General features: G+C 39.3%; 2 protein-coding genes, 1 long non-coding RNA gene and 2 other non-coding genes across 5 annotated transcripts; 3 read left to right on the plus strand and 2 right to left on the minus strand.

Moving 5' to 3' along the window:
- Positions 1-565: 565 nt before the first annotated feature.
- On the minus strand, positions 566-12,678 carry LOC119490196 (serine hydroxymethyltransferase, mitochondrial-like). Its single transcript, XM_037773429.1, has 12 exons — positions 12,131-12,678; positions 10,869-11,075; positions 7,959-8,038; positions 7,004-7,204; positions 5,250-5,331; positions 5,038-5,160; positions 4,726-4,865; positions 3,068-3,230; positions 2,773-2,872; positions 2,149-2,304; positions 1,819-1,926; positions 566-1,155 (listed from the first exon to the last, which is right to left on the minus strand). Exons 1-12 carry the CDS (start codon positions 12,161-12,163, stop codon positions 1,028-1,030), a joined length of 1,521 nt encoding a protein of 506 aa, XP_037629357.1. The 5' UTR covers positions 12,164-12,678; the 3' UTR covers positions 566-1,027.
- Positions 4,582-5,131, plus strand: LOC119490202. The gene is made up of 3 exons (XR_005207358.1): positions 4,582-4,644; positions 4,718-4,841; positions 5,010-5,131. It is a non-coding gene; the product is annotated as an uncharacterized LOC119490202 (long non-coding RNA).
- Positions 12,679-13,597: 919 nt separating the features above from the next.
- Positions 13,598-20,445, minus strand: LOC119490199 (neurexophilin-2-like). The gene is made up of 2 exons (XM_037773433.1): positions 20,132-20,445; positions 13,598-15,089 (listed from the first exon to the last, which is right to left on the minus strand). Exons 1-2 carry the CDS (start codon positions 20,216-20,218, stop codon positions 14,250-14,252), a joined length of 927 nt encoding a protein of 308 aa, XP_037629361.1. The 5' UTR covers positions 20,219-20,445; the 3' UTR covers positions 13,598-14,249.
- Positions 20,446-23,552: 3,107 nt separating this feature from the next.
- Positions 23,553-23,666, plus strand: LOC119490699. Its single transcript, XR_005207471.1, has one exon. It is a non-coding gene; the product is annotated as a U5 spliceosomal RNA (small nuclear RNA).
- Positions 23,667-26,030: 2,364 nt separating this feature from the next.
- On the plus strand, positions 26,031-26,144 carry LOC119490701. The gene has a single exon (XR_005207473.1). It is a non-coding gene; the product is annotated as a U5 spliceosomal RNA (small nuclear RNA).
- The last annotated feature ends 960 nt before the right edge of the window (positions 26,145-27,104 follow it).

The raw sequence follows: 27,104 nt of genomic DNA on the forward strand, positions 1-27,104 counted from the left end.
GAGTTGCTGATGTGATACATTTCTGAAAATTACATTTGGGTTAACACTTTACTTTAAAGGGGCACTGTGTAATATTTAGGGAGATCTATTAGCAGAAATGGAATATAGTATTCATAACGTTGTTGCTCTTCCCTGTTTTTACAGCAGCCCAGAACGGACAAACCAAAACACTGGCTCTAGAGAGAGATTTTCATGTTTTTATGTTGCCTGAAGGCCACCGTAGGTCTCCGACACGCTTGTGAAACTGCGGTAACGTGAGCCGCAGAGTGCTAAACAGTGGTACCGTCAGCCGCTGTCTGACTTTTTTTGCTCCTAGGTAGTGTTATTATGGTAAGAACGGCCTCTGAGCGAGGCGAATTGTGTTGTCACGGTTTTACACTCGGCGACTCACGTTACCGCAGTCTTGGAAAGCAGTCTTGAGCGGAGGGGTACTCAGTTGGTTGCAATCTGCAACCACGCCACTAGATGCCAACAAATCCTACACACTGCACCTTTAAGTCCTTTAAATTTAGCATTTATACGCAGTTTATAAACTTTTAATAAGTTGTAAGCAGACATTAAGACATTTTTAACTATTTATTAATGCACAGCATTTGTCAACAATTATAACTTCTCCTATGAAGACATATTTTATATTATTGCAACTGTTGTGTTTTACTATATCATCATTCATTATCTGTTTATGAAGCAACCTCCACTCATGGACGCCTCCCAAGAGGAGTTATAGTTGCTGACACATACATTAATAATCACTTACATTATATCAGCATTATCTGGCAATTATGTGACTTTTAATCTATCAGGCTTTATTAATCATATTGTATTTTTCATGTTATTTGGCAGATATAATGTCATTAGTTGATATTTAAATGTGACTGCGTGCAGAAATGGCCCTGGATGCTGCACACAAGTTTCCACTGACAGATGCTTGTTTCCATGGCAACATCATTAAGAGACATTAGAGGAGTATTAAAGGAAACGTCCATGATGTGGTGGGGAAACTGCCTGTTCTGTGTGTGTGGTGTTGTTAGTGGTCAGTGAACCCGGGCATGGGGAAGGGCCTGGCGAATAGCTCCACCCGCTGGCGGAGCATTGCGATGCGTGACACCGTCTCCTTGTCCTCCAGCAGGAAGGACTTGAAGCTGGCCAGATTTCCTGTTTGGGAGAGAAGAGGAATCAAAACAACAAACTTTAGGTTTTAATTTTTATAAGTTGGTTGTGGCTTCTTCGCTCTGCCTTCCCTGATTTCACCTGATTTTTAATTTATTTAAATTTGTATGTTGCTCTTTTACAACTTTTAATTTGTTATTGCTGTTTTTTTTGTTTTTATGTGAAGCACTTTGCAACTTTGTTTTGATAAATTCTATATAAATAAATATATTATTATTATTATTATTAGAAATCTGCCTAAAAATACCCTCCAGTGCTTTAAAAAAAACATTCATGTTGTGAACTCGTCCCTGGCATGAGCTTGAAAGCCTGTTACTTAGTTACTGAACAAAAATAATTGGTATGTTTTATATTAATTTGTCCTCTGCTGAGAGAGAGAGCATCCTTCAAAATGATCATACAGTTGAATCAATACCTGTTTCAACAAAAACTGAACATCATGCAGGACCGTCGTGTATAAATTAAATTAATAAAAAATCCTGTGCAACATTGAACCTACTTAAAACTTGCACAGATATTTCCCTTTGATGCAGACACATTTTTGAACACATTATCACTGTTTCTCACAAAGCATTAGAAAGCCTTCTCAACAGATAATATGTCTGTCACCATGGTGCATCTAACACTGAATAAAACCTCCTCTCTCACCAGTCTTCTTCTTCACATCCAGTGCGATCTGAATCCCTTCATCAATAAACTCCACAACCTTTTCAAAGTCAGCCTCCTTGAACTGTCTGGAGGTGAGAGCCGGCGTTCCTGTAAGAAAAACAATAATATTATTAGATATCATGGCGAGGTTAAGAGAGGGCTGACAGGTTGACTGGCAGACAAAAGCAAACAGAGACACATCACACAGACAGACACTCCGAGGGAGAAGAAAGGGACCATGGTTGACAGATTTGGCCCAAACAACCTCGCCTTCTGCAGCTCTTCACCAACAATAACCAGCTAACCACACAATCTGTACAAGCTTTATACCGAGCCGGAGTCCTCCTGGAGTCAGAGCGCTCTTGTCTCCGGGGCAGGTGTTCTTGTTGGCGGTGATGTACACCAGCTCCAGCACCCTCTCAGCTCGAGCCCCGTCCATCCCGCGAGGTCGAAGGTCAACCAAGACCAGGTGGTTGTCTGTTCCACCTGAGACGAGGAAGTGGTGGAGAAGGAGGAGAGAGATTTATGCTTTTTGTTTGGCTTATGGTGAAATTAAATTCAGTTCAGCTGAAGGGAAAGATGTGTGAAGACGGTGAGATAAATTGCCATTTCCCTTCACTCTCCACACAAACCTTCAGACAGACAATGATGACGTTATCATCACTTTTCTCTTAATATTGTCTTTCTCCCCCGTTCAACTGTCAAGTGAAGGTTATGTGAACTTTTCCAAAGTCGTGAAAACAGAATGCAAATTAGGTCGGAGCAAATAAAGCAGCAATTGCGTCAGGTACATTGAGTGGCAGAAATGCAATGAATGCTAAATCTAATGCCCTACTCAGTGAAAAAAAACTCAGAAAAACATAAATAAACTACTTATGTATATGAGTTTTGTACAAATAAAATATGAAGAGCATCTTTTAATCTTAAAAACACCCTCTTCAGTTCCCTCAGTACCTGACACCAGGGTGTATCCTTTCTTCAGCAGAGCGTTAGCCATGGTCTTAGCATTCAGCAGCACTTGAGCGATGTACTGTTTGAACATGGGAGTGGAAGCCTGTGGAGACAGAAGTGATGCTGTTTAACGAGAAAGACCATATCAGGACACTCCAGATGACTTGCATGTTTTATACATGAGCTGCTGAAATTAAGCTGGTGTCGAGAATGCTCTGCAGAGTCTTTTCCCAATGGATTCTCTCCCTCGTTTGTTTTCGCTGGCTATTGTTGAAAACTAATGATTAATGTTCTGGACCTGTTTGAGGGCGACGGCCACCCCTGCAATTGCGTGGTTGTGAGGTCCTCCCTGAAGTGACGGGAACACGGCAAAGTTCACCTTGTCCTGGAGGTCATAGGTCACCTCCCGACCTTTCTTATCCACAGACCGCACACCTTTCCGGTAGAAGATCAGACCTGCCCTGCAGCGCAGAGAGAGAAGCGTCCCTTTAAAATATTTCAATCAATTATTTGCCTGTTGTATCGTACAATACAAAATGGTTTCATGTCACATCACGTTATATTCCAGAAGATAATAAACTTTTTTTTCTCAGTTATTTTTATCATGATCTGTCAACGTATCCTAATACAACGGTTCGTATGATATCTTACAAAAAGTTATGACAGTTGTGATGGAAGTTTCCATCAATTCCTCTCTTATTGGTAGAAAGGTCAGAGTGTTTGTCAGAGTGTCCCTCTGTTGACATTATTGGGTTGGAGTCCTGTCTAGAGGAGCCACCGTTATCTGTACAGCTGTGCCTGTAGTGGAGACCGTAGAGCCAGTCGCTAGGGCAACCAGGGTCAGAGATGCCAGAGGAACGGAGTAAGTCAAAACATGATAAGGGGTAAGACACTGAGCACCGGGGAGGAAGGACAGAGTTGTGAGGCCTTCACGCAGAGAGCATCTATTGTGGAGACCTGACAATTCTCCTTGATCAAGCTTCAATAAACCTTCTTTTGTAAGACATCATCAGCTCCGGACCTCTTCCTTCCAAAGATAACTTGTGTATCAATTATTCCATCACAACAGTAACACGTGTCAATTTCCGCTCGTTACATGCATACAGTCTTCAGTCTTCCCAGGAAACAACTTGGTTAGGTTTAGGCAACAAAACTACTTAGTTAACTTTAGGAAATGATCGTGGTTTGGGTTAAAATAACTCCGGAAGTGGCGTAACTGAAGTACGGAAGTTATGTGACAAATAAATCAACGCTGACTTCTGGTTTCACACGGGACACAAACACTGTTCTCCTTGGCAAAATGCTGTGTTTTTTGACACACCCATCCACCCCGACCTCCTCCCTACGCGGCTCTTTATACATCATGGTTCACGATTTCGTGGATTACATACAAATTGATTTTGTGAGATATATACCATTAACAGTGCATTACTTTTCGTAGGTATAGCTCAGAACGGTGTATGAGCCTGGATCTGCCCTGCTTCTAGTTGTACTTTCTCCTTGTTTCATGATATTCATTCATGTTTCCTGTTTTATTTTGTTATTCAACTCTCCTCTCGTTTCAGATTGCTTCACTTCCTGCCTTTGTGTGTTTTCCCTCCAGTTTTGATTGTCTGCTCCGCCCTGATTAGTTTCACCTGTTCGTCGTTAGTCCTGCACTCACCTCACCTCCTGCTCACCTGTTCTCACTTCCCCAATCAGTCATTCACTATATAAACCTGCCCAGTTCCTTTGCTCCTTGACTGTTCGTCATTGTTCGTCATATCACGGTGTTTAGCGTACCCCCCTTATGTTCATGTGACTGATGCTAGTCTTTTGGATTTTCTTGTTGTCTTCCTGCTACATGTTACCTGCCTGCATTTGGACTCTCAGCCTGTAAGCCCTTTTTCACAATAAATCATTGAAATCATTCTGCTGCCAAGTATTCTCATTGATGCACAACATCCAGGCCCTCACCTGGCTCCACGCAGGGACTTATGGGTAGTGGAGGTAACCAGGTCGGCGTGCTGGAAAGGAGAGGGAACGGCTCCTGCTGCCACCAGGCCGCTGATATGAGCCATGTCTGCCAGCAGGTAGGCATTAAGCTCCACACACAGCTGGAACACACACAGTCAGACACAAGATTTCATTGTACGTTCTCAGTCATTCTCTTTATATTTGTCTGTTATTGCTTTAGGGACTTAAACAGCCTTTTGAAAGCGTTAAAGGGCTATTAAAATGTGTTACCACTACCTTTTTAGAATACAACATAGTGGACATAAGAGGTACCTTCTTCATGCGAGGGTAGTCGAGGAGGCGAGCGTAGGCGCTGGTTCCTGCTATGATGAGTCTGGGTCTGAAGAGTCGGGCCGTCTTCTCCAGCTGGTCGTAATCTATCAGACCTGTTTTGGGCTGAGATGATACAGGAGGATAAACACCTCCAGTCAAAAGTGAGCTTTGATCAGAAATATAATCGCAAAAAAGTCAACCAAATGACTCACATCCAGCTTGTAAGGCATCGATTCAAAGTAGATGGAGGTGGCTGAGATTCTCTTGGTGTCTGTCATGTAGCCGTGGGTGAGGCTGGAGTGGAGTAAAAAGAAAAAGTAGAAGTTAAACTTTAGCAGAGCGTGCATCCCAGAAGTTCAGCGAGTTCTCCTGCAACATTGTGAACTTATTCTGACCTCTCTGGATCCTTATTTCTCCTCCATATGACCACTATTATGTAATCAAATATGGTAAAGAATAATTTCCATGAAACTTTCTTCAGTAGTCTCGGTGCTTCAAACCCCGTTTCCCCCTGTGCCTCCTTCCTCTGATCTACAGATCCTCTTTAGTTGCTGCTGCTTGTATATTTATATATTTATTTACAATTCATCCGGTCATGTAAAGACTAGATCTTCCTTATATTATTATATTGCTATTTTTGAGAAGTAAAATGTTGTTACCTTGTGCCACTGGGTGTATTGCTCTGCTATCTATCTATTGGCAATGCTGGCCAACATTACTGTCTTTAAGAGGCTGTTGCACGTGCAGTCTTAAAGCTAGAATAAAGATACTGGTATCATAGGAAACTAGAAAAACACCCACAAAGGAGACTTAATAACACTCCAAAGTTGGGCAAAATTTTGGTGAGGGAAAACTGGCATGGCCATTTTCAAAGGGGTCCCTTGACCTCTGACCTCAATATATCTGTATGAAACTGGGTTCCATGGGTATTTCTGCAAACTGGGGTCCCTAAACAGTCTTGGAATTACATAAATTGAAATGTAATGTAATCTTAGAGTTAAGATAAAAGAGTTAAGATAAAAAAAACAGATAAATACATTTATAACACTGCAGAGCAACGGAAAAGAGCATGTGTTAGATTTCCTTGTGTTAGAACCCCTGCTGTGGAGGATGTTGACTGGTGGAACGGAGACATGTTTTATGGTTGTCTTTTTACTACTTTATAAAGCTGAATGTCGCTCATTGCTGCGCGCTCATTCACTCAGAGTGACGCCATGTGTGCAGGCATTATTCTTTAGGAGAATTGATAGATGAATATTATGTTTGTGCATCATGCTCTGACAACTTTTATATCAAAATCCAATCCTTCTAACTTACTGTACCCCTAACTCCCAGCCAGTCATCATATAAGGTTTATATGTATCTGGCATATAAAAGTTGCAGGTCTGCATTCATCCTTAAGCTAAATAACGCCTGCAGCAGTAATATGACTCACGTGTATTTGGGTGTCAGTTAGGAAAACTTATTGTTTACATTTCCCACACTTCTGTGGTTTTAGTTAAAATAAAAAATATATTCATTTCAAAGAGGGTGGTATAATGTGACAACTCCAGACTGTGTGACTAACATTTTGTCATTTACATTAATTCCTCTTGACGTTAAGTCCCATGACAACATACAGTTTCATGCAGGAAAATGTCAAAACCACTCAGGCAAAATCTCACAACCTGTCATGGCACATTTAGAAAATCTGTAGCAACTCATAACGTAATAACTGTCAGATAATGTCAATAACATGTCTACCTAAACGCACTGAATAACTTCTAAATCATTATGTATTCTAAGGTAACGAAAACACAACAATTCTTATTTTCAGGTGATTAAACACTAAAGAAAAAACACATTTATTACTATTCCATTTCTGCCAATAGATCCCCCTAAATGCTACACACTGTACCTTTAATCTAGAGTGTTGTTTCTATCAGTTAGAAGAACCCTTAAGCTCTATATCTAAATGTTCACTCACTGTCCTCCGTCGGGCAGATCCAGGCCCATGATGCGGTCATGAGGCTTCAGTACAGATGTGTAGGCTGCAAAGTTAGCAGGGGATCCGGAGTACGGCTGGACGTTGATGCCCCAAAGATTTGGGTCCAGACCGAAGACGGATAGCGCTCGCTTCTGACACAGCAGCTCAATCTGGTCAACGATCTCTGCACCGCCATAGTACCTGAGAAAGTCAAAATGCACTGATTAAGATTTGAAAGTATCATATCTTATTGTATCGTATCATTTGGTATCGCTGCGTATAGTATTGCAACATATAGTATCGCTACGTATTGTATTGTTGCATATCGTATCGCAACGTATTTTATCGCTACATATTGTATCGTTACACATTGTATCGTTACGTATTGTATCAGGTCGTATTGTATCGTTACATATTGTATTGTATCGTTACACATTGTATCGTTACATATTGTATTGTATCGTTACACATTGTATCGTTACGTATTGTATCGGGTCGTATTGTATAGTTACGTATAGTATCGCTACGTATAGTAGCGCTCCGTATAGTATCGCTACGTATAGTATCGTATTATGTCATAGCATCTCATATTATATAGTATCGGGTTGTATTGTTATGTATTGTATAATTTCGCATTGTATCGTTCCCATTGTATCATTACGCATTGTATCGTATTATGTTGTAGCGTTTCATATTGTATAGTATTGGGTTGTATCGTACTATGTCAAAGCGTTTCTTATTGTTTAGAATCATTACACATTGTATAGTTATGGATTGTATTGTATAATAATGTATTATATTGAATTGCATCATACTGTACACATTCCAGTCTGGGAATACTATTAAATTACCATAAAATTTAATTTCACAAAAGTACTCTTGGTCTTCTGAAAATCTTTCATGCTTTTATAATAATTGTGACAACATATTTTGGAAAGAGCATTGTCTGTGTTACCTTTGTCCTGGGTATCCCTCAGAGTATTTGTTGTTCAGACAGGAGCCCTGGGCCTCCAGCGCTGCACGGCTGCAGAAGTTCTGACAGGACAAACAAGCACAATGTCAAGATCCACCGACACACAAGGTGCAATTTTTTTATATCATGCGTATATATTCAGAACACTGTCTCCATCCAAATATAACCATTTTTTTCACCTGAGGAAGTGTGACTGAACACCCCTGCTCTTTTTCAGCAAGGCCCACAGCTACACAGTCCAAACTTTACATATCCAGACTGCAATTTAGTTCAACGATAAGCATTTCTCTAGCAGATACCAATTATAACAACAATAAGACAAGTCCCAGAGTCAGAGGAGGATGACAAAAAGCTAATTTAATCTGTTCAGTTTGTTGCATAAATATTCGTTAAATTTTCTGGAAGCTGTGAAACCGAATTAAATTAGTTTATCTAAAAATATTAGAGGTGCTATAGTCAAATTAAAAGAGGAATATAGAAGAATCTAACTGATACTAAATCCCTGTGGGGTTCAGCGCGCTGTCAAATCTCACAAAGACACTTGAGAGCCAGAGGAGAGATCGAGGTGCAGAAAAGGAAATTAATGTAAATGAATTTTTCTCAGTCTCTTTTTTTCCTGCTCATCTCCTCTGTCTCTATCTCTGTCTCTGTCTCCCTCTCTGGCCTCCTCAGCCGCCCCCTCTGCCTTGTTATTATACTAAACCTGTCACTGTTCAGGGATCCCTCAATCATTCCATTGGGATTTAAAACCAGTCCCCTATGTGCCACAAAACTCTCTCTATCACATTTCAAAACGCTATCTCGCGCACACGTACTGACACGATCGCCCCTCCTCATCTGTCTCAACCTAAAATGTGGAGATCAATGGCAGAAAATCAGTGAGGGAACCTAATGGGATCACTTGGCTGTGTTCCTGAAGACAAAAAAAAAAGATGGTGGCTCTCCACTGGGAGTCAGCCTGCAGCGGCGACTGACAGCACATGCCCAAAAAGATAAAAATCTTTCAGATGTCATTGTGAGTGATAGTGCTGTGGATTCATAATTGAGAACAGTGGAATGAAACGCTCTCTTCTTTTCCCACAGCTGGAATCACTGACTTGCGAAGGGGAACAATGTGAAGGAAATGTCTGTGAACTCTCTGAAGGAAACAGTTAGATTCTAGAAACTACATCTCTGGGGACTTGCCGTTACACTGCCGAAGGAAGCTCCTCTGCAGTTTAAGTTGCTACCAGTTGTGTGGCTGGTATTGTTTTCACCTTGTGAGCCTCCAATGACCCCTCCCTTCCCTAGCTGCACCCAATTCGACTGTTACCAGGCCATTAAATAGGCGTTATCAGTCGCTATAAGCACCATAGATGTGGGTCAGTAGGGGCCTCCTACGCATTCAGGTTCAGGTGACTTTATTTGTACCCGTAGGTAGATTTGTTTTGCAGCAAAAATAGAGGATGACATTCGTATTGACAATAAGGTAGAGCACAGACAAGAGATAGACATACCAACAACATGAACAAGAGTACTCAAAGGCTTACTGGGATCAGGGCCCAGCAAAAAGAAGAAGGCCACAAGAACAATATAAAAAAACACTGAAATATCAGGACAAAAAAGACACAATAAATGAGAAAAATGATAAACTTTCCATAAATATGTGCAAAAGCTGCTAGGACTTATTTAAATGAACAATTGCAGCTGGAACAAAGCTGTTCCTGTAGCGCTTTGTTCTACACCTTGGGACCCTAAACCTCCGACCAGATGGGAGAAGCTGGAACTCACCAGACAGAGGATGAGAGTCATCGTGTGAGATGTAGCTGGCTATCCGCTGTAACTGCCTGGTATACAGGGACTCTAAGCTCAGCTGTGACTCACCAATCAGCCGAACATTGTAAAAGTGAAAGTGAAAGGTCACGTTTTGAATACAAACAAAAAGGCTTCTGTATGTTTAGGCAACAAAAAAACACTTGGTTAAGTTTACGGGGAAAAAAATTGTTTTTTGGTTAAACAACTATGAACACAAACACAACTACACATTGTTGGTTTCACACGGGATGCAAACTCAGGTCTCCTTGGTGAAAGCCCTGTGTTTTGTGTCACATCCATCGTCCCCAACCTTATGGAGTTTCACACTGTCTATACTGCAGCGCCTGACTTCCGCTTCTGCTCCTGTCATAATTACTACTGTCGCCAGAGGTCGCTGTTGTGAACCTTCTTTCTGTGATCTACCATATGAATAGAAATTAAAACCTACTAGTGGGTGTAGTAGGCCCCTATTGAACCACATCTATGGTGCTTATAGTGACTGATAACGTCTATTTAATAGCCTGACAACAGTCTAATCAGCTGCCATTTCCTCCCCCACTACCTTCACCGTCCTTGCAGCTGCTATCAACTGTCCTGTCCTACAGAAGAGACAAAGCACGATTTTGGACCAAACCTCCTTCAATGCTGCACAGCAATCCTTCTATGCTTTGTCAAAACACACCTGTTATTCCTCCACCAATTTCCACATGGACTCTAAGTGTGACGCAAGATACTGAACAAACATTTAAACAGACACTTTTGATCCTCCTGATCCTCCTCACTCAACCATGTTGGGTCATCACAGTTTACATTCATTCATTCATTCATTACTTTATAGTAAATTAAAGTCATTAAATCAGCCAAATAATCCAAGGGATCACCCCAACGCTCTAATGTTGTCTCATTATTTACAACTACTCTAAATCTTTCTTTCAAGTTTCAGTTTTAATAAGCTTCACTGGCAAGACTAATGATTAACTAAGCTTACTAAGTAACCTTAATAATATTTAATGATAAATGTAACAAACATTAAAGGAAAAGTATGAGTGAATCCAACAGATTATGAAACACGAAACATCTCCACTGTCTCCTCTTTACCTCTGAAGCGATGAGCTCCAGTCCCCGACACTGCCGGTCCTTCTCCTGCTGCAGGAGGCTCCACATCTCTGGGTCGTCCCGGGCCAGGCTCTCTTGCCCCGTCCACCCGCTGGCGCTGGCGCCGGCGCTGCTGACGCCTCGCCTGCACCACTCCGCCGTGACCCGCCCCTCTCGGCCCGAACATCCTGGAACCCTGAGGAGGAGGGGCTGCTCGGGGAGGTGGGTCGACACACGACATTATTATTTCAGTCAACAACTTGATGTCCACTTTTTAAACAATAGTTGTAAAACTGCTCTCTGTTTGGTCCGACCCTGGAGAGATGCTGCTGTATTTCTTACTCTTCTATTCAACAACTCAGTGTAGTTAATAAAAACCTTTATGAGGAGACGCAGCCCTCCATTGAGCTATAAACTGTCTGTGCAGAGTAAACGTTTCTAAAGGCGTTCTCTTTTCTGTTGTTGTTTTCCAAGATTGCTCCTTTGGTGTCTTTTGAAAACCTCAGGAAGAGTGAGCCTGTGCAGAAACACTTTCATCACTCAAAATTATAATACTTTGCACCGGAGGTTTGGAAACCAGGGAGTTAGAATAATGCGTCTTTTGATGTTCTAAACAATTCATTAAATGAAAGGCAGTGAGAAAAAACAAACGTGCCATTCAGCGGAGCGGTTATGGAAAAACCTTGGACATGAAAAGTGGCGGCCACACACGCGGTGACTTATTTATCAGGGTCTTGTTTGTTGAAGGCAGCTTGTAGCTGCATGATAGTTACGTAACTGTGTGTGTTACTTTGGTCTAATAGAGAGATTACTGTTCAAGCATAAATATATGTTGAAGCAAGTCTCTTTTCATCTTTTGTGTTCATTATGTTTTCTAAGCCTTGAGTAAATTAAATTTTCCATAAAGCGCAGAGTGTACAGTCAACTTTCCTTCAAACACAAATATTCTGGGACAAGCAGCAGCACTTTTTTTTCTTTTGACGAGCTGAGATAATCACAGTTATCAGACAAACACTTATGCAACTGGACTGACAAAATTGAAAACACAAGTCCAACACAGCGTGCATCTTCAAAACACACATTTCTATCATGGCTGAGGTGACCTGAGATGACATGCTGACCTAGTTTGCAGTAGTAAGTGATTTAGTTACAGTTGCTCTTAGGAAGCAGGGTGAGAGATCTTGTAATATGATCTATGTCATATAAGTAAGTGCATATGTGCAAAAATCTCTAACATAATTACATTATCAAACAAAAGTACTCACCCTTAACGTTTGCCGTAATGACAGAGAAAGCATGACTGTGACAGCTGAGGGCTGGGAAAACAGAAAACTTTTCAAGGTGCAAAGGGTGAAAGTAAAATCAGCACTGGAGGGAAGCCAAGGACATGCGTACTGTGTGTCACTGATAAAAGTGACTGCAACAGTAAATCATCTGTTTCATGTCTGCGTCAGTTCTTTGAAGAAGACATATCTAATCAGTCACTGTACAATGAACAGGCAAGGAATTAATTGTATAGTAAAAAAAGCACTCGAAGTCCATGTTTCAAAAACTACACATGATTCTGTCTCTAGAGATTTCAAATAATGAATATATAATTATGGATATCAAGTCTTCACTTCCATCGATGCATATTCAGAAAACAAAAAACACTACACACAAAGTGATATCATGGGTCAAGTCACTGCTTTTTTTTTTCAAGACAATTTGGAGCTTTCGGCAGATGAGTGTAGTTTCAGACACAAACACAAAGCTCACGTTATAAATCTCATTAATCTCATTAAAGGGACTGTATGTAAGTTTTCACAAGTATAAATGTTTTTTAATCATTTTTTTGTTGCTAAGGTGTGAGCAGGTTATAACTAGGGCTGTCAATTGATTAAAATATTTAATCAGGATTAATCACAAATTAATCACACATTTTTTAACTGTTCAAAATATAGCCTACCTTAAAGGGAGATTTATCAAGTATTTAATACTCTTATCAACATGGGAGTGGGCAAATATGCTGCTTTATGCAAACGTTTGTATATATTTATTAGAAATCAATTAACAACTCAAAACAATGACAAATATTGATCCAGAAACCCTCACAGGTACTACATTTAACATAAAAAAATATGCTCAAATCACAACGTGGCGAACTGCAGCCCAACAGGCAACAACAGCTGTCAGTGTGTCAGTGTGCTGACTTGACTATGACTTGCCCCAAACTGCATGTGATTATCATAAAGTGGGCATGTCTGTAAAGGGGAGACTCGTGGGTACCCATAGAACCCATTTTCATTCACATATCTTGAGGTCAGAGGTCAGGGGAACCCTTCGAAAATGACTATGACAGTTTTTCCTCACCAAAATTTAACGTAAGTTTGGAGCGTTATTTCCTCCTTCATGACAATCTAGTATGATTGTTGGTACCATTGGATTCCTTAGATTTTGTACTTTCATATGATACCAGTAGGCTTTATTCACTCTAGCTTTAAAACTGAGCTCACAAGAACCTAAAAATTGCAAGTTGCGTTAATGTGTTCAAGAAATTAGTGGCGTTAAAACGAATTTGCGTTATAATTATCACGTTAACTTTGACAGCCCTAGTTGTAACCTAACCTAAAAAATTAAACCTTCTGCGACTTTCTGGGTTTCCTCTATCACCCTGTAGATTGCTTTCAATGTGAAGAATGCGGGTTGGTTTTCCTGGGGAAATTTCACAGATGTTACATCATGCGTGCTTTTACTCTCTTCAGCTCCGCTACAGGGCCAACAGGGTGCAACGATAGCTAATGTTTGGTTAGAAAAGGAGTCCTCTAACCCCAACAAATGACCAGCCCCCACCACAACTCAGACTCTAACACAAGCTCCACGGATGCACAAAGTGAAGCCCGTCTTGCAAAAAAAGGAATGTGACCGACATTGGGGGGAAATCTAGGATCAACATCGGCCGGGCCTTTGATTCTTAGAGGGACGTTAGTTTGGTTTTGGGAATCAAAACAGACCAGAGCTGGAAAAAAATCCTACTGGACAGATAAGTTAACATCACTGCCAAGCAGGTTAAATATACAGTGTTATTGTGGTTTTAGCTGTCAGTCATGTTCAGTCTTGTGTGTGTCGCCTCACTGTTTTAACCGATGCTTGCTCACGTCTACGTACTGCAGGCACAAGCGCGAGCAACAGGACGCTGGTGTCACAGGTGTCACTGTTAACAAGAAACTTCTGATTCTTACATAGAGCCCCTTTAACACATTGACACAAGGCTCAAACTGCATTCACTGACAAGTTTAAAATGTGTTTTTAACAGCATATAAAAAAGAGTCAATCTCAAACCTATTTTAAAAACTGAACACATGATTTTGAAAGATGTATGAAAAGTCAGTGTCTCAGAATCGGTCATCCGAAGTGCTGCTGGTTCTGCTCCGTCTGAAAGTTGTGATCCGGACAGACCTTCTGCACCAGCCTGTAGTCGGTGCCGGTGAAGGCGATGAAGATGCATATAACCTTAAAGGGTTTGGCGCAGATCCAGGCCGCCTGGGACTGGGTGTTCTCTGAGTAGCAGGTCTGCCCCGGGTCATACATGCAGGGCTTGGTCTTCTTGGACCGGTTGGTTCTCTGGTACTCGATCCGGCAGTTGAGTTCGGTCCCCATCATCATGTCCTGCTGCTGCTGCTTCTGCTGGTCTGGAGGAGTAGAGATGGTGGCCTGAGGTGGGCTCTGGAACTGTGACGTCAGATCTGGAACCAGGACTGAGTTTTTGGGGTGAACGCCCTGCTCCGCCGGATCCAAAACCTCCCATCCTACAGCTTTGGAGGGTGGCACGATGCTGACGGATATGTTCCCCAGACGGGACGAGTTGTGGCGGAAGTAGACGCTGAACGTGCCGTTGATGTGGTCCACGATCTTCCCCGTCACCAGGAGGCTGAACTTCACTGTCTTCACGTTGAAGTAAAAATCGCCCCAGCCCAGGATCTTCTTGGCCTTTGGGGAAGTTTTCACGGGAGGTTTGGCTTTAGAAGGGGGGCGGTACAGATACTGATCCAGGGCTTGGGAGAAGTTCTGTGGCCATCCGTACGGGCCGATAGAGCTGTGAACAGGTGTCTTTTGTTTGGTGGAGATGACCTGCAAGTCTTTGAAGATATGTTTAACTTTCAAAGCTGCTCCCATGCCGTCTCCTCCTTCCTCCTCTCTCCACTGTTGGTTCTCAAAGTCCAACGGCTTGGCTGTTTCTTGGACCTGTGGAGAACAAAATGCAAATTAAGGAAATAGGCTATTCAAATTTAAAGTGCTCTTTTTTTTCCTCATTTAAGGGGTAAATTCACCCAAATCACTGAAAAGCATATTTTCTCACTTACCTTTATTCCATAGTGGTAGCCAACCATGCAGATAGTTTTTTTTATTTTTTTTTTTAAAGGTGCTAAACTCAAAAATCAGAAATAAAAAATGCACTATAATCAATGCACTAATCAAAAATGTGCTAACATCTCAGGCTGTTCTCATACGCCGTTCGTAGCTATACCTATGAAAAGTAATGCTCTGCATTTCGTATATATCCCACAAAATCGTTTCATATGTAATCCACGTAATCGTGAACCAGGAAGTATAAAGAGGGACAAACACGACGTAGGAAGGCGGTCGAGTGGATGCGTGGGTCAAAAAACACCGGACTTCCGCCCAGGAGACCTCTGTTGGTACCCTGTGTGAAACCAAGGACTACTTTGGGACAACGTTATCAGCTATGACCGCCGTATGAGCGCAGTGCAGAGCGGCGGCTGTGAGCTACCCAGTGGGGCAGGTTCAAATGCACTAAAAGGCACGTCGAGCGCCCAAAGATGTCAACAAAGCACAGAGAAACTCAGATTACAACACGCACAGAGGGAGAGTAACTTCATTCTCTACTCAGGTAGACATTACTCCTCCATATCTTTACATAGCAAATAGTTGTTTCCTGCTATATTAATACTCTGATATCGTATAGAGAACCTTTAATTTTGGTTTTAAGTTTCTGCCGCCATACCTCAACACAGTGGAGGTGAAGGTGATTTTGTTTGTGGTGCTAGTTTGTCCATTCTACTAAAGAAACCCTCCCTATTAAAAAAACACCGACAGTGTGTTCTGTGGGTTATCCAGAGTAACAGGGACACTGTTTCTGGGGAAACTGTTGCTGTTGATTTTCATCAATCACCTCCTCTGTATATCTCTCGAAACCTGCGCAAATAAAACCCAACCTTTTCCATAGCCAGGCACTCCTAGATTTAAGAGAAAAAACATGTTTTTTAATAATCATTGTTGCTATTTTAAACCACAGACAAAAAGGAAGTGTTTTAGTAAAATGTGATTTCTGCTTCATCTGTATCTGTACAACTTATCTTTTATGATTTTGCCTTTCTGATTCATTTATTTTCAACAGTGGGCAACAAAAGCAGTTTACTGACATCATATAATTAGGGCTGATTAATTAGCGGATTAAACGCATGATTGTCCATAGTTAATTGCGATTAATCGCAAATTAATCACACATTTGTATCTGTTCAAAATGTACCTTAAAAGGAGATTTGTCAAGTATCTAATACTCTTCTCAAAATGGGAGTGGGCAAATATGATGCTTTACGCAAATGTGTGTATATATTTATTACTGGAAAACAATTAACAACACTGAACAATTTAAAATATTGTCCAGAAACCCTCACAGGTACTGCATTTAGCATAAAAAATATGCTCAAATCATAACATGGCAAACTGAAGCCCAACAGGCAACAACAGCTGTCAGTGTGTCAGTGTGCTGACTTGACTATGACTTGCCCCAAACTGCATGTGATTATCATAAAGTGGGCATGTCTGTAAAGGGGAGACACGTGGGTACCCATAGAACCCATTTTCATTCACATATCTTGAGGTCAGAGGTCAAGAGACCCCTTTGAAAATGGCCATGCCAGTTTTTCCTCACCAAAATTTAGTGTAAGTTTGGAGCGTTATTTCACGTTTTTTTGCGACAACCTAGTATGACATGGTTGGTACCAATGGATTCATTAGGTTTCCTAGTTTCATATGATGCCAGTATCTTCATTCTAGCTTTAAAACTGAGCTACAACCTAGAAATTGCAAATTGCGTTAAAAAAATGAGTGGCGTTAAAACAAATTTGTGTTAACGTGTTATTATTGTGTTATCTTTGACAGCACTGATATAATAAATTGGTTGACAGTTTTAAAGGTTTTCCAGGAATTTCTGATGGACCTCATTCAAATCATAGTCACAGATAATTTGTATTATTAATTTGAAACAGTACGAGGTCTGTATCGGTTTGATACACTCAGATCAGCTTCAGTGATAATAAATAATGGCCCGTATGTTAAACTCTGAGAGCAACACTGTAGCTGTTTGTCATTCCACATTCATCTGAAGTACTTTGATACTTGTAGATAGTTTTGAGGAGCTCATTCATAATAAATATAAGCTGAGAGAGCAAACAACTCCTCAGTCAACAACTCTAAATACAGTAAATCATATCACAGGATTTGTTTAGTATAGGATGAACTGTAGAAGGTGATAAGAGAGATGAGAGAAGAGAGAGGCCTCTGGACCAGCAGGACGACCGCACATGAAGGACAGCTTCACTGTAACTACATCACATCACGAGGTAGCAGATAATCGATTAAAATAATTATGCTTTGATGTCCTCTGAATGAGAAAAACTTGAAATTGGCTGTGATCAATAAGGTCAGCTCCTCCAGGCAAGGACTATACAGTCAGTACAACAAGGAGCACAGTCACATTCATGTTGCCATTAACACATTTTAATTTGGCCGTCCCCTCTCTCTCTCTCTCTCTCTCTCTCTCTCTCTCTCTCTACCTTGTTAAATCTCTCAATCCTCTTTTCAATGCGACCTTGATGACGGACTGAATCTGTCAGTTAGACAATATAGCACTGCATAGGAAATATAACAGAAGTGAGACGGTGAAAATGAAGTGCGTGTTCAGATTGACGAGAAAGCTTATTATAAGCCAGACAGCCAACTGTTGTTGTGTCTATTAAAATGCTCAAATCTCAATAAACTCAGGCATTAATGAGGCTGATGTTTCTGAGATTCGCTGCACAAAAACATACAGGGAAGTTCAATCATAAAATATCAATGTTAAAACAAAATTCACTGAGTTATTGGTAAGCGTAAAAACTAATGTGAATTCAATCCAAGTGTGAAGACTCTATTTTCTCTCATTAAACACTTCTGTTTTTAAGTGGAGGTGTGGATGCAGTGTGGGAGACAAGTCAACATTTTTTTTTTATGCCTCTAGAGAACTGAGACACGATGTGGGGCAAAAAGTTGTGTGCACTCGTTTTTTAGAACTTGATTTTCATCATAATGTGTCGAAGGCAGATGGATGGTTTAGTGTTATTCCCAACAGATTTCTGAATAAACAGCTCCCTGGATATCATTATTTCTCACCAACAAGTGGGATTCACATCACCCCTAACCACCGCGGCCCTGTGTGCCAATCTCTGTCTCCTCCAAGTGAGCTCCAGCTGTGCCCATTGTTACAGGCCCTAAAATCTCCAGCTATGTGCTGTTCTCACCTACTCTAATTGGAGCCCACTGTGTGACAGCCGTGTCATTGGCTCCGTGTCAAGATGCCAGCACAGTGACTGCAACTGAGCAACAGCGGTGGAGAGGATGCAAGCACAACACCTGCGCAGAAGCATCTGCAGAGGCACAAAAACTGAGAAACCTGAGAGCAGTAATTGCATTTTAAGGACAGAGTGAACATTTTTTGCCATTGGCTGAAAAGACACTTAATGTGTCAGTTTTTCACGACTCAACAAAAAAGCGAACAATGTTTCTTAAGCCCTGTAGGGTGATAAAACTTCTTCAAGCTGACAGACGCTGCACAATCATTTAGTTCAACTAATAAAGCACAAAATGAGGTTGCTTTGAGGGATTCACCTGACAACTTCAGTGTTAAAGTTACAGATGCTGCAGTCGGCTGCTCATGCAGCAAAGTTAAGAAAGGCTAAATTAAAGACAAGAGAGACGATTAAATTACAATTATGCCCGAAAGAGAACAGCAGACCACGAGACTGGAACAAATTAAAATTTGGAGGATGGAACATTTTGGCGGAACTTCACCATTTAAAGCTGCAGTAGGCAGAATATTTTTTGGCATAATTGGGCAAAAATTCCATAATAACTTTTCAGCATATTGTAATTCAAGTGTTCTGAGAGATAACTAGACTTCTGCACCTCCTCATGGATCTGTTTTCAGGCTTTAAAAAATCGAGCCCGTGACGGGACACTTTGGCCAATCACAGGTCATTTCAGAGCGAGAGAGCATTCCTATTGGCTGTTCATTCAACGGAGGCAGCTGTCAATCACTCGCAAACTCCGATCAAACGGTCAAACTAGGCAGCACTGATCAAATATGAATCAATATTCTGTTACTTTAATGCCTATTTCTTGCCTCAAATGTTTTCAGACACATCTTGTTGTGTACTGTTTAGCTGTAAAATTAGAAAGTTTGCTATTAATCATATTTGCTCCAATTCTACCTACTGCAGCTTTAATAGAGAGAGTCAACTATGATCAAGTCCCCAAGACAGTCTCACATCTTCAGATACAATTCTTCAATTCTGAGACTGATTGTAGAAAAACAAATCATAGCAGAACAAAAGACTATACAGTGTAAATATCATTCCTTGAATAAAACCGCATGCCACAAACTTTACAATGGAACATTTTCAAGATTTGAAAGTCCCAAAGTGTCAAAACCATCCTTACTAGTGTCACACCTGAGCACATATCAAGCTCTTAACTTGGTCTACTTCTTAAAATAACTTGAGTATTTTCTCTGCAACCGTGAAGTTACCATGTCAACTTGCTTATTATCCTGTAAAAATAACTGATTGTATGTCTTTCTCTGTTCTTTCTCAACAGAACAGTTTCAAATCTTTCAGAAATTATTGATACTGATTGATTATTGATGGATTCAGAACCAACACACTTGTGTCTTTCAGTTTCTTGAAAACCGCTATATAAATAAAATGTTTGTATTATTATTATTCTCAGAAAAAAACGAAACACTTAAACAGACAAAACAGTCGAAACAAAGAAAATACCAATGTTAGATTGTGCAACAATGCTGCAATATGATGAACAATAACAGAACTAGAACATGAGGGAATTTAAAATAACCACAAATGAATTACATCTGCAGAACACAAGACCTCATAATGACTAATAAGGAGCAACACAACCTCAGCAGGGCTGTTTTTGATGTTACTCACCGCTGAAGGGAGAAGCCACAGACAGGTGATGGCAAAGTTCAAACACAGCATCCTCATCTTGCAGCAACAGCAGCAGCGTTTCTCCATGCAGAGAGCCGGAGTGTCTTTAGAAGGCAATCTGTCCTGCTGAATAAGTGGTGATTTACTGAGTTAAAGCTTTATAAGCGCTCACTTCAAAAGTAGAGAAGACATATTCTGCAGCAAGAGACTCAAAAAATCCCCATAGATCTGGAGTGAAGACTCGACTCTCAGTGCTGCTTCTCCTTCTCCCCCCCACCAGCTCTCTCTCTCTCTCTCTCTCTCTCTTTCTCTCTCTCTACTCCTCAACACACATACACACACACACGCACACACACACACACGCACACACACACACACACACACACACACACACACACACACACACACGCACACACACACACACACACACACACACACACACACACACACACACACACACACACACACACACACACACGCACGCATGCACGCACACACACACACACACACACACACATACACACTGCTTCATTTAACATAACAAGAAAAGCATTGCCTCAGGAGGAAATTGTGCCCAGTAAGAGTTAATCAAGGGAGAATAATTCAAATTTGTAGTGGACTAATTGGTACAAGATGCACATTCTTAAAGGAAATCTAATCAAGTTATGTTGTCTTTCATATTTATCCAGATTTTAATCACATTCACACACACAGACACACACACACAGAGAGACACACAGACACACACACACACAGTCCTCACACTTGCCTCCCTGCTCATTTCCACCACCTGGCCGGCCCTTATTACGACTCATCAACCCGGGGAAAGGCGCTTTAGGCGAGCAGGCACAGTCTGACAGCGCTCCCCACTGTCCCCCGCATACTGCAGCCACGGGGAGGATGACAAAAATGACAAGGGCTCTCACTGGGAAATGTAAAAATCACTGACAAGTCTAGTGAGAATCTGCCACTGCCTCAGCCTATCAGTGGGAATTTCAAGCCAACAAATCACTGCAACTAACCAACCAGACATGTTGTCTTTAATAAAGCATGAGAGCCGGTGTAAATACAGAAACCCCATTAAATTTTATGCTCCTCCCGTGTTCAAGCAGGCTAGCTCCACATAGATAGATGGAAAGATAATGATATGGCTTAAAAGACTACTGTATACCCTCTTTTTACATGTTTAAAGATACTGTTTTTTCAAACTTATTTGGCTACTATTGAAAAATTATAAATTAGCAAAAACTATGTGATTATTTAGACGTTTCAAATTTGCTCCAATTGTTTAGCAGATCCTGATTGTTTTTTTTATTTTTTTATTTCTTTATTTAATTATTATTATAGCAGGGCAGTTAAGCATAACAATTCTGCATTTTGCGATAAATCAACACATTTGGCACAGACATAAGTTTAACGTTATAAATAGATATAGATATCTGGTCGCTGCAAATTTGGCCCCTGAGGGCCGTAGCCGCTTAATATTCCTAATTATTGCAGAAAACTGATTTTATGAGTCTTGATGATTTCCAAGGTGTGTTCAAGCTGACAGATGTCAGAAGATCACAGACATGTCTTTTTCTCCCTTGTTATTTTTTAAGTGTGCTTCTTAAAACTTTTAACATGAGAAAAAGTTGAAAACCAAATAAAAGGAGCATGAAGGTCACTTCAGGGTCAAACTTCACCCCCTTGCCTTCGTGATAGAATGACAACTAATATGCAACCTGTGACTAGAAGTTACCGTCAATCCTGAATTTTATCCTGCGATATCTCTGTCAATTTTACTGTTAATAAAAAAGATAAATACACTGATGGAAAGCTGAAGATCTCGCCATTCTAAAGGTGTATTTGTTGTGGCCATGCCCCCCAGGGGCAAAATTTGCAGTGCCCTGATATATATATATATATATACTTTCATAACACATAAACCCTGTGCCAAATGTGTTGCTTTTATTGCAAAATGCACAGTTATTTGAATTCATATTTCAGTTTAGCTGCACCACTATTATTCTTTTCCTTTCCTTACATTTTGTTATTTGTTTTAGGCCTATTATTTATTAAAAATGTAACATGTATACTCTGTGTAACAACTGTATTGAACTGTCTTAATAAAGTTTAAAAGGACTGGAGACACACCTTGTTAAACAGGTTGAAACTCTAATTTTCGTGTACAGTTTGGAGAACATTTTTGTGCCATCAGAAGAGAAGAGTCTTTGGGGATTGTGAACAGCTCTTCAAAATCCAGTAATCATAGTCATAGTGTTTTTCATAAAAGGCTGTAAAACTTGCTCTTCCACTCCAATTACGATTCTGAAAAGTTATAGTTAACATTGTGCTACATTCATAAAGGAGAATAGCTCACATTTTGTTATAGTTGGCTTGGGTAACGACGGTATTAGGCTAATTGTGGTGATGTGTGTAACGTTAATTGATGTCATACCTGAGAAGAAGCCTCTAGTTCTTCAGGGGATAAATGTTCATCATCAGTTCAAGTCGTCATGTCTTTGTTTCAAGATTCAAGATTAAAGATGTTTATTGTCACGCCGGTTATACAGGTACAATCGTGTGAAATGCTTTTTTGCTGGGAAGCTCCATTAAAAATAATAAGTTATATTACAATTATAAAAAGGAAATACTTTGTACAAGGCATATTAAGAACATATACATTAAGAATATATACAGGCATATTAAGAACATATACATTAATAACATATACAGGCATATTTAGAACATATACATTAAGAACATATACAGTATATACAGTATAAAATATATTTTTGTGTGATTATTATTTGTTATTCCCATGTTTCCTTGGTAACAAATGATAATTTTGTCCAAAAAGGAATATAAACTAATAAGAACACACAGAATTGTTGTGAAAATGTTCATTTGTTAAAACATGTTGTCATAAAGTAGGCTTATTTTAGCTAGAAATAGATCTGATGCTCTGAACCGGAAGGCTACTCTCTTGACAGAAATTCAAGCTCTGATTTGTCTGCGCATGCGTACGAGTTAGATGGTTGTAAGCAGAAGATCAGTAACAACAATAATAATCGTAATAATTAACCACTTTATGGTAAAAACTTTTCGCGTCTTCGCTTTACTAAACACATTGTCTTTTGGTGAAAGGAAAAAGACGAGTTTTTTATAATAGAAGCGAGTTTCTGTTAAAACACAGGCGTGGTCAGGGGTTCGTCATCCTCCCACAATGCATAGCGGCGTTACAAGTTAAACTGTTTACATTTATCTCTCATAAATCATACATTTATCCACAGTGTTTTGTTGCGATTATTATGGGTGTTTGTTGTAGGTTTATATTGTGGATTCCAAATAATTTCAATAATGGTATTTTGTAAAATGAACCCTAATTGAGGATCGTAAGGCGGAGAATAGGCTGAGCCACTCACACGTTGAAAAGGTAGCACTCTTGATTCTCTTCAGATCGTATAAATCTTTCGCCTTTTACTAAAGATTTCCGTGGAGAGGATCAATAAGAGTTTTACTCAATTTTTTGATGCCCTGCGTATGTGGGGCTTCCTAAACATGTTCAAAGATAACTTCAAGCAACTAAACAGTGATGTGCTGTTTGTTGCAAAGTATGGGAATATCAAACAATAGTCACAGACTGCATTGTGTTAATGTGTAAACATTTAAGAAGTCATGCTGGAAAATATATAAATTATATAATTGTATTCGTACAATGTTTGTTAGTATTCTCTTTTGTGTTAAGTAAGTAATATTACTGCAGTATCTGTAGACTTAGTACAGGAAAAAAGTTGCAGTGCTCACTGGAAATGTGAGAGTTAAGTTCACTCCAATTCCTGTGCAATATAAATTTTCCACTTGTGCAATTATGTTAATAGTCTGTTTATTGCCAATACTGTATATGTTGTTCCTATTTACAATATTTCCCCTTGTTTATATTGTTCCTATTTTTATATTTCCTTCTATTTAAATTGTTCATATTTTATATCTCTGTCTACTTTTGTTTTGCTTTTCTTTTTTTTTACTGTGTTGTATCTTGCTTATTTTTATTTTACTAATGCTTCTTGTTTTTTTCACTATCCCCTTTGCTGCTGTATTCTGCAAATTTCCCCACTGTGTATCTTATTATATCTTATTTCATCTTATCTTATATCATTCCAGAGTTGTTCTTCAGCTGATAAATGTCCGCTCTCTACTCCAGGGTAATAGATGTTTTATTGAATGAGAAAGGCCTCTATCTGATAGACCGATCATCAGCCTAGGCCAGGGGTCAGCAAGCATTACTATCAGAAGAGCCATTTTAGGCAAAAAAACAAACAATCTGTCTGGAGCCGAAAACATTTAAGCATTGTGATGAAAGTAACACAGTTTATAGTCTAAGTGTATAGTACTGTATATAAGTCTAATGCAGTGAGGGCCAAAGTACGGCGGAGTATTAGGGTCACATTGAGGGAAAACAAATCTGAAATTTCCAGAATACAGTCATAATATTACAAGAATAAAGTCATAACTTAACGAGAAAAAAATGTAATATTACGAGAATAAAGCCACAACTTTATGAAAAAAAAGTCGTAATATTATGAGAATAAAGTTATAATATTACGAGAAAAAAAGAAAATAACACGTAAAATTACTACTTTATAATATTATTACTTTATTCTCATAATATTACAACTTTCTTTTCTCGTAAACTTCTGACTTTATTCTCATAATATTACGACTTTCTTTTCTTGTAAACCTATGACTTTATTACCGTAATATTATGACTTTATTCACGAAATCTCAGATTGATGTTTTTTTCCCTCAATGTGGCCCTAATACTTCGTCGTACCATCGTACCATAGACCTACAACAATGATAAATTAAAATTAAAATGTAAACAAAAAAGGAGGACGGTCTGCAGGATAGATAATAATGCACTATACTCATTTTTAACAGTCTCTTCTGCACTATATTCACTTTTAATAGTCCTGTATCACAGCTGTTACCCTGCACTATATTCAGTTTTAACAGTTTTCTTCATCTCCTTGTATTTTTATATCTGGTATATTTTTTTGTACTTTGCACTACTAACTTTTTTACTGCCTTTTTACTAACATGTTTTGCACTATGGAACTGTGATCCTGGAAATTTGAATTTCCCTCGGGATCAATAAAGTTACTATCTATCTATCTATCTATCTATCTATCTATCTATCTATTTAACTATCTATCTATCTATCTATCTATCTATAACTCAACCATATATGACATTAGTGAACATGATAGAGACTGTGTCTATGCCCTTATATCTTTAGTTATAAATCTTGATTTCGTCAAAAAAAAGTCCAAACAGGAATATTTTAAGTAGGCCTACGCTTAGAAATTGTTGTAAAACATGTTATAAAATATGCAGCTCACTAGAAATAGATATCCTGACAGTTACATTCTCACAATACAGATACACTGAACCCGCAGGCTACTCTCTTGACATACATTTAATCTTTGTTTTGTTTGTAAGTGCACGGTTGTAACCGTTTTAAGCAGAGAAACAGTAATATTACTATTTATTGTTGTTTTCTAATTCATGTCGGAAACATTTCACATCCTCGCTTTATTCAACAGTCACGTAATATTTTTGGCGAAAGGAAAAAGAAGAGTTTTTAACTCTAGAAACGAAGAGGCGTGGTCAGAGTCGCCATGTTCCCACAATGCATAGCGCCCGTGTGGCAGTTACAGGCTTTAACTTTTTTACATTTATCTCTCTATCTATTTAAAAGTGTTTTGATGCGAATGGTGTAGTTTGTTTTTGTGATTAATAATAGATGAACAGTTCAAGATGATCTCAATTGTCATAGAGTAATTTTGTAAAATGAACCCTAATTGAGGATCGTAAGGCGGAGAATAGGCTGAGCCACTCACACGGTTAAAAGGTAGCACTCTTGATTCTCTTCAGATCGTATAAATCTTTCGCCTTTTACTAAAGATTTCCGTGGAGAGGATCAATAAGAGTTTTACTCAATTTTTTGATGCCCTGCGTATGTGGGGCTTCCTAAACATGTTCAAAGATAACTTAAAGCAACAAAACAGTGATGTGCTGTTTGTTGCAAAGTATGGGAATAATGAACAATAGTCACTGACTGCATTGTGTTAATGTGTAAACATTAAGAAGTCATGCTGGAAAATATATGTTATATAATTGTATTCGTACAATGTCGGTTACAATTCTGTTTTGTGTTAAATAACTAATATTACTGTAGTATCTGTAGACCTAGTAATTAAGGAAAAAAGTTACAGTGCTCACTGGAAAAGTGAGAGTTAAGTTGATATTTCACTCCAATCCCTGTGCAATATAAATTTTCCACTTGTGCAATTATGTTAATAGTCTGTTTATTGTCAATACTGTATATGTTGTTCCTATTTACAATATTTCCCCTTGTTTATATTGTTCCTATTTTTATATTTCCTTCTATTTCAATTGTTCCTATTTTATATCTCTGTCTACTTTTGTTTTGCTTTTCTTTCTTTTTTTTACTGTGTTGTATCTTGGTTATTTTTATTTGACTAATGCTTCTTGTTTTTTGCACTATCCCCTTTGCTGCTGTATTCTGCAAATTTCCCCACTGTGTATCTTATTATGTCTTATTTTATCTTATCTTATATCATTCCAGAGTTGTTCTTCAGCTGATAAATGTCCGCTCTCTACTCCAGGGTAATAGATGTTTTATTGAATGAGAAAGGCCTCTATCTGATAGACCGATCATCAGCCTAGGCCAGGGGTCAGCAAGCTTTACTATCAAAAGAGCCATTTTAGGCAAAAAAACAAACAATCTGTCTGGAGCCGAAAACATTTGAGCATTGTGATGAAAGTAACACAGTTTATAGTCTAAGTGTATAGTACTGTATATAAGTCTAATGCAGTGAGGGCCAAAGTACGGCAGAGTATTAGGGTCACATTGAGGGAAAAAAAATCTGAAATGTCCAGAATACAGTCATAATATTACAAGAAT

This window comes from Sebastes umbrosus, chromosome 6, assembly GCF_015220745.1.
Source record: "Sebastes umbrosus isolate fSebUmb1 chromosome 6, fSebUmb1.pri, whole genome shotgun sequence".
Classification (NCBI taxonomy): domain Eukaryota; kingdom Metazoa; phylum Chordata; class Actinopteri; order Perciformes; family Sebastidae; genus Sebastes; species Sebastes umbrosus.

Bases quoted from the DNA above. Each gene is read 5' to 3' on its own strand.
- LOC119490196 (XM_037773429.1), bottom strand. From the start codon at position 12,163: ATGCTTTCTCTGTCATTACGGCAAACGTTAAGG. The intron at 2,873-3,067 runs GTCCAGAACATT...CTGTCTCCACAG, and splicing joins TGGCCGTCGCCCTCAAACAG to GCTTCCACTCCCATGTTCAA. The intron at 1,927-2,148 runs GTATAAAGCTTG...TTTTTCTTACAG, and splicing joins TCCAGGAGGACTCCGGCTCG to GAACGCCGGCTCTCACCTCC.
- LOC119490199 (XM_037773433.1), bottom strand. From the start codon at position 20,218: ATGGAGAAACGCTGCTGCTGTTGCTGCAAGATGAGGATGCTGTGTTTG. The intron at 15,090-20,131 runs GTGAGTAACATC...TGTTCTCCACAG, and splicing joins TGTGGCTTCTCCCTTCAGCG to GTCCAAGAAACAGCCAAGCC.